This window comes from Maylandia zebra, linkage group LG7 (genome assembly GCF_041146795.1).
Source record: "Maylandia zebra isolate NMK-2024a linkage group LG7, Mzebra_GT3a, whole genome shotgun sequence".
NCBI classification, from domain to species: Eukaryota; Metazoa; Chordata; class Actinopteri; order Cichliformes; family Cichlidae; genus Maylandia; species Maylandia zebra.
Window position 1 is genome coordinate 27360481 of NC_135173.1, and position 10839 is coordinate 27371319.

At 44.7% G+C, this 10839-nt stretch overlaps 1 protein-coding gene across 6 annotated transcripts in view; it reads left to right on the plus strand.

Moving 5' to 3' along the window:
• Positions 1 to 8321, plus strand: part of LOC101476157 (uncharacterized) — a 61381-nt gene extending 53060 nt beyond the window's left edge. For 5 of the 6 annotated variants that reach the window (XM_012920483.3, XM_023155698.2, XM_012920479.3 and 2 more), the window contains 15 exons: positions 286 to 416; positions 505 to 581; positions 655 to 721; positions 842 to 956; positions 1998 to 2080; positions 2170 to 2361; positions 2439 to 2591; positions 2725 to 2795; positions 3250 to 3294; positions 3857 to 3907; positions 3987 to 4196; positions 4324 to 4602; positions 4995 to 5114; positions 5212 to 5419; positions 5515 to 8321. In XM_012920483.3, coding sequence (XP_012775937.2) covers positions 286 to 416; positions 505 to 581; positions 655 to 721; positions 842 to 956; positions 1998 to 2080; positions 2170 to 2361; positions 2439 to 2591; positions 2725 to 2795; positions 3250 to 3294; positions 3857 to 3907; positions 3987 to 4196; positions 4324 to 4602; positions 4995 to 5114; positions 5212 to 5419; positions 5515 to 5570 — 1858 coding nt within the window. In that variant the 3' untranslated portion in view covers positions 5571 to 8321. The remainder of the gene's footprint in view (positions 1 to 285; positions 417 to 504; positions 582 to 654; positions 722 to 841; positions 957 to 1997; positions 2081 to 2169; positions 2362 to 2438; positions 2592 to 2724; positions 2796 to 3249; positions 3295 to 3856; positions 3908 to 3986; positions 4197 to 4323; positions 4603 to 4994; positions 5115 to 5211; positions 5420 to 5514) is intronic. The other variant, XM_012920482.3, reaches the window with a different exon arrangement.
• The last annotated feature ends 2518 nt before the right edge of the window (positions 8322 to 10839 follow it).

Consider the following 10839-nt stretch of genomic DNA (forward strand, 5'->3'; position numbering starts at 1 on the left):
AGCGCTCCACAAACGCTCCCAAACCAACGCCTGAAGTATACGTTACACAATGTCAACTGATGAACGCTGAATGATGAATAAGCTTAAAGGCTGGCTGATACCTGGGCTGTACCTTCCACATATATACCACTTTTCTAGTCGTGCTGACTGCTCAGAGCAGTGCTGATGTTCAGCCTGTGTTTTACTCTCTGCATGTAGTTTTAGATTTTTTCTGTAAGCTTAGCTTGCAGAAACAGCAGTGCTCTTAAATGTGCCTGAGTGTAAACCTTTAATGTCTCACTGCAGTCGCACTGACAGTAAGTCCATCATGAGGATGAAGAGTGGTCAGATGTTCGCTAAAGAGGACCTGATCAGAGGGAGGAAGCTGCTGCACGATGGAGCGCTGCAGCTGAAAAACTCTGCAGGAAGACTCAAAGGTTCATCACATTTGCATCTTTGGACCAAACCTGACGTGAATTTATTCCGACTGGAGCTCGCTGTAATATTTGTTTCTGTGTGTTGCAGAAGTCCACGCCATGCTCCTGACAGATGTGCTGGTCTTTCTTCAGGAAAAAGACCAGAAATATGTATTTGCCTCATTGGTAAGTTTGGCACTCGGCACATACATAAGATTGTACCCAAGGATTCGGTTTGATTTGGAGCCTTTGTTCCCAGGACCAGCGCTCCACGGTCATCTCCTTACACAAACTCATTGTAAGAGAAGTGGCAAATGAGGAGCGAGGTCAGTCTCCTTCCTTCTCTCACATCTTTTGCGGATTTCAGTCACTGTGTGATTCAGTCTGGCTTTTAGTCAGCACGAACCACAATGGTTTCATCAAGGATTGCCTCGTGTCTCCTGCAGGTCTGTTTCTGATCACAGCTGGCACAGAAAAGCCAGAAATGGTGGAGGTGTTGGCCAGCAGCAAGGAGGAGCGCAACACATGGATGGCCATTATACAGGACGCTATGCAGTGCATGTGAGAATACACACACACACACACACACACACACACACACACACACACACACACACACACAAAGATCACTGGCAGATGCACTTCAAGTCCTTTATGCAGAAGTTTGTTCCTAACATGAAGGGTCAAAGGAAATAATATGTTTTACACAAGTGTAGTGGGTGCTCAGCACACAGCAGCGGTTAGCACGGTCTCCTCGCAGCAGTAAAGTTTTCATTTGAATCCTGGCTGAAGCCTTTTAGTCTGCATGTTCCCCCTGTGCCTACGTGACTTCCTCCCACAGTCCGAGCATGCGCCTCAGCTGCACTGGTGATTTTTAGAGGCCGTGGGTGTGAGGTGGATAAACACAAAGTAAAGTGCTGTATGGCTGTATGCTTTGATGTGGCTTGTAGGAGTGAGTAAGACTGCAAGTATGGCAGTCCGTTTACAGATGCTCCATTTCCAAAGTGTGGAGCTCAATTTGTGGATTATCTATTCAAAAAAGCAAAACTTTATTTCTTCCCTGCTGGAAGAAGTAATGCTGCACAGTGTGAGGTCCCGTGGATAACACTGCCATCAAACTCTGTACATGATGTAGCATGGTGCATTAGACAAAGCTAAGCACAAGCACAGCTAAGTAATGCGAAAAAGGTCATTTAGGAAAAAAGAACAACATTTGACCAGTAAAGAAATCAAATACACATTAAAACTGTTTGTGAAGCAGGAACAAAAAAAGATTAATTAGAATAATGATTAAATTAAAGTGCGATCGCCAAATTAAAAGCAGTTTAAGATGAAATGACTGACAATAATAACTGAAACCACAAATTAAAACCTAACAAAGAAGTAGAAATAAAATCTTCAGTATGGCAGACCTCTGTGCAGAGCTTGTAGGGCCTTTAAAATAAGCTTTTCATTTTTTATCTAGCAAATGAGTTCGAGCTGCTCTGTTTCCAGCAGTGCACGTTTGAGCGTTGTGAGCAATGTGGTACATTTATCTGAGCTGAAAGCAGAAGCTGGAGAGTATTCGAACATCACGCCAGGCCTTCATTTGTGTTCTGACAGGGAGAAAGATAAGGATGAGGGACTCCCAAGTGAGACGGAAGAAGACCGGAGACACCAGGAGAACAGAGCAAAGGAGATCCGCGGTGAGCAGCCGATGTTCCAGTTAACGTGCTGTAGTGGGCGGGGAGTCCCGTGTCATGTTGAGTGTGTTTGCATTTGTCCCTGATTCCAGAGCTTCTGCAGAGGAAGGATGAGCAGATTATCAGTCTATTGGAGGAGAAGATACACATCTTTAGAGAGCTGGGTAACTGCAGTCTGTCTCCAGAGGATGCTAACACATCGGTCATGGAGCGGATGTTGTTCAGAGCCACACCTGATAACGTCACCAAAGGAGAGCCGGTCATAAATGATGCTGTGAGAGAAGGTGAGCAGGCCTCTGAGGTTACTTCTCGTCATGTGCATCTCAGAGATGACGTGTTCAAACCTGTTCCTCTCTGTCAGTGGAGGCCCTGCATGCTTTGGTCAGCGGAGGTTTTGGTGCAGCGGCCTGCGGTCCAGGCGGCCTGACAGGGGGCGCCGTGGGACCAGTCTGCCTGCCCAGACGAGCGGAGACGTTTGGAGGCTTCGACAGTCATCAGATGAACAGCAGCAAGAGTAAGACACGAGCAGGCCATCAAAGATGTCAGGGCAGGTGTTCACGCTCCTGTGAGACCGACTCTGCCGTCATCACAGCAGCTGTCTTTATCATGACCAGCCTTTAAAAGCCTTCACCTCCTCTTACTGTCAGATGGAGAAAAGGAAGAGGGCGAGGAGTCAGTGGACCTCCGCAGGACTGAGTCCGACAGCGTGCTGAAGAAGGTAGGGATGTGTGTGTTTCACATAGGGTTATTCATCTCATTTAAGACGACTCATTTCTTTAATACGTTCCTGCAGGTTTTACTGTGATGAAAACGAAATGTGCCTAACTGATCAAATGGGAAGAGGCATGGCTGCTATAAACAGAGTGGGAAATCCATATGTAATAAAGAACAAGATCAGCGCAGGTATTAGTGTTATGAAGTTGAGTCGATAGTGTAGTTGATAGTGTCAGTCAGAGCAGACATCGAAGGCTGCTTCTCTGACGTCACAGTCATTTTTTAAAAATGGAAATATGTGCGATAAATGTTTTTGCACAGCACTTTTCCCCTGTGAGCCACCAGAGGTTCAGAACTTTACCATCCTCTGACTTCTGCTCGCTGCAGTCCACATCCTGATGTTACCTGACCAGCACTTTGCAATGTGCTAACATGAACTGTGTGTGTGTGTGCCTCAGGGAGCCACTGCCAGCCTGCAGACCCTGCTAAAGAGAAACAATGAAGTAAGTGGGCTCCTCATTCAAACACAAACAGACACACTAGTACTACTCCATCACTTTAGCTACATCACACAGGACTTTTGATAAGGACAGGACAAAGAATATCTTTTACAAGAAAAGCTTCAAAACTGCTTTGAAGGTGATGCTGAAAATATGGACGTGGCTGTTTCATAAGAATACAGTTTCTGCTTCCTTTCTGTGATGAGCTGCCGTCACTGAGAATTTTCCAGTCTAAGCTTGTCTTCACTGACTGCTGCAGCTGTCTGCAAAGCCACTTCTTCTCTTCCTGTTGTTTAATGGTGTGCTGCAAGCAATTGTAGGTCCAGTGCTGCCACCTGCTGGTGGTGTTTACACATTTTATCTTCTTAGACACCAGCAGAAGGACAGAAGTTGTTGCATAAGCTGTTATTTTTTTCTTGACAACTGTGACCATCCCTAGCTCTTTCTACATGTCAGGAGGAAAATAAAGATGAACCCAGTCATGTGATGTACTGGAGGTCTTATTTGTATAAACAGCAGTTTGAGCTGTTTTTACTGACTCTGGTGTGATGGTGTGTTTCTCCAGCAGCTCCAGCGCAGTGTGACACGTCTCCATGAGCTGCTCATTTCCCTGCAGGTACACATACACGTTTACAGCAGAGGTCACGTTCAGGCTAAGTTTTCACTTTACATTGACCGTCTGTCCCTGCCTGCAGGCTGTGGTCATCCAGCAGGACTCATTTATTGAGGACCAGAGGCAAGCCCTGAGCAGCCAACTCAGCACCACCTCCTCCAGACAGTCCATCTCTTCCTCCTCCTCCTGCTCCTCGCTCTCATCCTCAACTAGCTCGCGCCCCTCCTCCCTCATTGAGCAAGAGAAGCACAGGAGTTTGGAGAGGCAGCGGCAGGAGGTGGCCAGCCTGCAGGTTAGCTCTCACTACTGCTGCTTTCACATGTTGAGTCATGGCTGCAGTGAGCTCATCGTTCCATTGTTTGGCAGGATTCATGTTTTCATCCAGCTTCTTGTGACATCACACTTGTGGTTTGTTTTAGAAACAGCAGGCTGCACATCAGGAAGAAAAGAGGAAACGAGAGAGAGAGTGGGAGCTGAAAGAGAGAGCTCTGGCAGATCGGGAGGAGAGGCTGGGGGAGGAAGAGGAGCAGACGAGGCGGAAATGTTGGGAGCTGACAGAAGAGATGCAGATGTTACAGAGGAGCAAAGAAGAGTACCAGAGAGACGTGGAGTGGCTGAGGGAGGCGCAGAGGAGGCTGGAGAGAGACGAGGAGGCTCTGAGGAGAGACAATCAGAAGGTGGACGCAAATAGAGAGCAGGTCAGAGGTCATGTATGATGAAGGCGCTGCTAGTCTGATGCACTCGAGCAGCCTGCCTGTGACGACACTCGAGTGCTCGAGTGCCGTCACAGGCAGGCTGCTGTGTAGCTGTAGTCTCTGTGCACGTTCACCTAATCATCACAAATTAATCAGTAAACTACATGTCATGCACGCTGTAGTATTTTATGCACTGGATGTAGTGAATTCTGTTTTTCCATGTCTGCTTCCTCTTGCCATGCCAAGTTTTGGAGGTGGAGAGTGGAAATTTGGCATAATGACTCTCAGAGCCATGACAGAAGCTTCAAAAAGAAAACCAGTTGGTGGAAATGAACCAATAGATATCCTTCACCGTCTCACTCGCATCTTCATGCATGATCTAATCATTTTTGCAGTTGGAGGAGCTTCAGAGGTACCAGCGCACTCCCTCCACAAACTCAGACGACTCCTTAAGGTTCCACAGCACCGGGTCCCTGGATCTGGATTTAAAAGAAATAGCAGAACAAGCCAAAGAGGTAAGAACAAAGTCCTGCTTTAAAACCGCGTTTGTGTTAGAGTTTAGGAAGCTGCTGCATGAGCCCTTGAATGACTAATATTGTGGGTGAACATCAGGTGGAGCTCTCATCCTCCGCCCCAACCAAAGAACCTTTCCTCCGCATTGGATCCAAGAGGATGAGCAAAAACTTCAACCCCTTCTCCTCTAAGGCTCAGGGAGCAGAGAAGGAGTCCCAGCTCCCCTCCAGACTACTTCAACTGACCAAATCCAAAGAGAAGAAGGAGAAAAAGAAGAAAGGAAAAGGAGGGAAGGACGCGCAGACAGGTACAGTCAGACCGACTCAAAGTGAAGACGGTCATGGGTGGAGCGGTGTTCTGTGTACTGGTATCCTCCTACATAACTCTTGTGTTTGTCTTTAGAAAACAAAGGTGCAGTGATGTTAGATTCTCCAAACGACAGTGACTTCTTCATCTGAAGAGTGAACTCCTAACACCCAGTCGCACAGCTGACAGTGTGTGTCTGTCTCTGTCTGCTTGGCCCCAGACATTGCCCCAGCCTTCCCGTCACACAGACTGTACCATCAAAGGTCAAAGGTCGGGCAGGGTAACACACTGACTTAGCTGAAGTCTTTCCCAAGGTAACAGACTGCTCTGGAAACTATCCTGCCCACGCTCCAATAATGCCAAACTGGATGGATTCAGAAGAGTTTGTCCAGCAGCAGGTCCGAACATCGACAGCACCTGAGCCTGGAAAAGCTTAACTTGACCAATCACAAGCAAGATTTCTTTTAAGTGTTGCTGAAGCTAACTTTTGTTGCTTGTTGTGCACTCCTTACTTGTAGAACACACACACACACACACACACACAGCAGGTTAAACCATCATTCATTGTGAATGAAACAGACCCCTTAAATTAAAAAATCTGTGTTTATTTGATCTTGAGCTGAAGTGCCTTCCATGTGTCTGGTACATCACTGGCAGCAGGTATACGTGTAGCAGCAGTTAATCTGATTTGTAACAAAGTACTGATGAAATGTACATTATACAGAGCTGACCCTGCACTGTTTACATGTCAGTGTAGCAAGCTTCCTGCTCATTTCATTGGTCCTTCATTTCTGCCCAAGCTATCATTTCAGACCCGGCAGCAACATATCTAAAGCATGCACTGACCCGGGCTCTCCCATCACAGTCACCAAACTCTTATACGCTGATTTAAATTCAACTTAAGATTTTAATAACGAAACTGGACATTTTATTAGACAGATGGTTCACAAACCCAGCCAAGAGTGAAATCAAAGAAGGACAACTGTTATATTAGAACACTACATACCTCTGCATGTGGACAAGGGTCCACTCTAACCCCCATTTCTATTGCCTTTATTCACCCTCACAAAGCCCTGCCGGTGTGCATAACACACCCATCATACACTGGACACCCACAGGCTCGTGTGCTCCATCCACCTGTGTGGGGAATGACAGTCGAGGTCGAGACATTGCTTTACTTACTGCTGCACTCACTTGTTATGTTTACTCTACATGAAGCTTAATATTCCTATTCTTTTTAATAGAAGCACCTGACTCTTACTAAACAGCCCAATGCTGAAAAGTGGAACAAACACGTGAGAAGAAGACTTCTGTGATACACACCACTGGTTTGAATCTGCTTGTGTGCATTCCCCTGTGTTGACAGCTGCTTCTCGTCATGACAAAAATGGCGTGTCCTTGCTGAACTGCTCCTCTTTGAACAACAGATAACAGAGCCATTACGAGGAAGCCAGTCAAACATGCCAAAGAGAAGAGTCCATTAAATATTCATCACTTGTGCTTCTGTTTTTCTGCAGCGTTATGTTTCCAGATAACTGGATTCTCCCAGTGCATCACACAGGGAGGCTCGCTCAGGGCATGTACATGATTATATGTAGCCTTCAGTGTCATATTTCCGAGGGCGGGGTTAATGCAGCAAAAGTGCTTTAGCTCTGCTCTAACCAGGTAGTACTCTAACCAAACAGCAGAGGTGAGAACAAAAGTTAACAAATAAAACCAACACTGAAAGACTGACACTCCTGCATTACACTTTCAAGCTCGTGGCGCTCCGTGACGCTGCTGTAGTGTCTGCTCACAGATAACAGAGGACAGAGATGGCAGCACGGGATGCTCGACAGTGACAGCACAGTGGTTTAACAGAGACGTGAGGAACTAGTCAGCAGTAAGATCAGGTATATAAACAGTACATGCTAAATTGTGTAGTATTTTTACACCAGCAGCAGTCTGACCTTTGTTTACACGGTCTCTTTGAATAGAGGCTGACGAGATTTTGATGAGAGGCTAAAGAAGCATTTCTGCTAATATCCATTTCTTTTTAGTGCAGTAATTCAAAAACTGCAGAAATAGAGGTTTAAAAAATAGTTTTGCACTTGGATGGAAGTATGTGTGGGTGTAGTATATGAGCAGCAGGTAAATGACTGAGAAGAAACCATTAAGGATGATACATAACAAGCCCATTAATACATTAGTCATGTTTTTGTGTTGAGTGGCACAAATCATGTTAACCCTGTAAAGCCTGAACCAATCATTACTAGAAAATTACATTTATAAAACAAATGTAGTTCATTAAAACTACTGACAATTTTTCTTAAAGAACTTAAATATTATTTTGCATATATGTGGTTGTTTTTATTTAGGTTTTTTTTACTATTTATTGTTGATTTGTTGAGCAAGTTATTTGTTTTTCGGCGGGGAGAAAGTCTCAAAGACTCATCTATCAAATATGAAACAGTTGGCATTATAGGGTTAAAGACACGTTTCACACTCACAACCAAACAGATGATCACTGATGGATTTTAGTGGAGCAGACACTCCAGCACCACCCACCCACCCACCACACAGCAGTACAGTGTTATCAGTGTACACTGATCCCTCAACAAACAAGCTCAGTCACTGACACTGCCTCTGTGTTGTTCCCGTGCACTAAAAATATTTCTAAAGCCATTAAAAATGAAAGTTTCACCATCTTTCTCGCTGTGTGTGGGATCGTCTTGAAAGGTTTTTGGAATAAAAACACGAGGTACAAAGTTTCTGTTTTATTTCCAAAGAAAAAAGATGGAGGCAGAGCAACACATTTTGTAAATATGTACAAATTTCAAGTGAGAGAAAAGCTTTATTTGTCTACTTTCTTCCTGATCTGGAAATATAATGTTCAATCCTAATAAATTACTATGCTATTGTCACTGTGTGGTTTTATGTACACGGATAGTATGTTAGCTGAGAGGAGACAGAGGAGTGAGAGCGATGTTGAGAAGCTCCTGGTATGCTGCATTCCTCCTCTCACAGGAGCATGTGGACCTGTGTTTCCACCGAGCTGTGTGACTGTAAATGAACTGGAATCATCTGTGCACCATTTCACTGAAAGTCACCAGAAGATCACTTTGAGTGAAAATGGATTTTTATTTTGTTAGTTAACATTAGAACAGGAGCAGTTTTACCACCATGTGCAAAGTGAAGTATTCAGTCATTGCCCCCTGACCAAGTTTCACAGCGAAACATTTTACTTGTGATGATGTTAAATCGTGTTAGCCTCTGTGTGTCCAGGGGCCCAGATGGGTCACCAGTGCAGGGCTGCCGTAGATGTTTATTCATTGAAAGTATTCGGTCTGATTGAGGTGCCCTTCCTATTCTGTGCTATACAAGGTACAGACGGGCTGAAAATCCTGCATTTGTTTTCTAGAATTTGTCCCATGATCCCTCTTTGTCTATCAAACCCTTAGGCAACCTCCTTAGAAATAACTCCGTATTTAAGGGCTCTAATCTTGAAAGCACAGTGCACAATATCTGTCTTTATACAGGCAGTTAACTACAGCACATCTGCATATTTGTATTAATTCAGACACTCTTTAGCAGCCACAAATGGGAGTTCACGTGCAGGTCCACCGGTCACAGTGATGGAGGTGAAAAGATGGAACAGAAAGGTAACATCAACAATTCAAGAAAAATGCAACAGACTCAAAAGTTTGAGTGCATTGTTGTTTTTAACAACCTCGGAGCTGCACGAGGTCTGTTTCTGAGGCAGTCACGGGCTGAGGTGGTGTTGAGTGATGGAGAGTGGAGAGGTAGTGGCATTTTCAAGAGAGCGCATGTTGTGACAGCAAGGCTGGATGAAAGATCGCTTGGACTGCTGTAAGTACCTGTGAGGTAATGTGAGTGAGATAATGAGCTGGACCTTAAGGAACGCTCAAGCAGCAGTGGTGCCAGCACTCATGCTGATCTGGTAGGGTTTTACCTACAACTTAAAGATCTATGATATGGAGATTTGGTGCTGTTGTAAAATGGTGTTTTGTAATGGAGACCAGGGGCTACACAACATTATTCCATGCATGTATTTGTTCTTGAATGAAGATACATGAAAACCACATGTATATTACTTGAGATATTTTATGAAAAACCGCTGTATGTTGCATTCTGTAAGATGTGAAACTAGTGGTTAAACCCACAAACTCTTTATTGTTTGTGATCTTTTTGCAAGCAGAGAGTCAGCTGCTGCAGCCGTTAATGTGTCATCTTCACTTTCCAGAGCCACAATGCCCATCTGTTTTCTAAATTGGAGCATGGGGTAGTCAGTGTAAGGCCATGTCTTTCACAATGTTTGGTTGCAAATCTTTAAACTGTCTATGTCAAAGTGAAACTGAGCGTTGCATAATCAACAGAAACATTTGCTTTTCAAAGACCAAGCGTTGAACCAGGGAGAGAAGAAGGAAACATGAGGTTTAAAAAAACCAAAACACAGCTGACCTGAGGCCTTATCCAGACAGCTTCAGGGTTACCCTGGGCTTCTATACTATGAAGGTGATTCACTTCTTCCGGGGATACATCGCCATGGTAACGTTGCTGCTGTGAAGGTAACTTGCTCCGGAGCAGGTTAAGATCCAGATTAGAGATAAACAGGTATGAAATCTACTGACCAATCAGGTCTCCAGAAAGTAGCATCATGATCCCTGGAAGATCCCTCCGACCTCTGTGTGTGAACTCTACGGGGGATCTAAAGTTGGTTTTTTTTTAATCGTCTAATGTCTCTGGATTTCCCTGATGACCATCTATAATAAATAATTCGATTTTTGAGCGCAAAATTGTTTGTGACCCTAAAACATGACACCTACACAAATTTTCTGACCCGACATCTAATTTATACAAAGTTAAAATTCCGCTTTTATATTTAATCTTTACTCTCAAACCATAAACAGCAGCGACTCTGCAGCTGAGAGAGTAACACACATCACACCGTGAGCAGCAGGTGATGTTTCCGTTTAAAGTGGGCTCAGAGCACCATGTTTTCGCTGATGCTTGTATTCAGTCTGATGGATTCTCAGCCGAGGGACTATGTTTTCTGTGTGCAACTTGTTACTGACACCACTGGCACACTGCGTCTCCTCTAATGGGCTGTGAGACATGAGGCTCTAATGTTAAAATGAATCCAGTTTAAAGTTTCCCGGCTCCAATGGGAAGCCCTGGCAGTGCACGCAGTGATGAAACTGTTAACTGGAATGACAATATTTACTCTCTGCGCTAAATCACCAGATTAGTCATGTCTGTTTCTACTGTGTGGCTGTGATTTAAAGCCAGGGGATTGTTTTAAAATCAGAGTAGTGTCGACAAGCAGTTGTTGTGCTACCGTGTTTAAAGCCGCCTCTCTTTGTGTATGATTGCTCCTCGGGGGATTTCATTGGGGCTAGCTGTGTGGTTCGTACAACGACG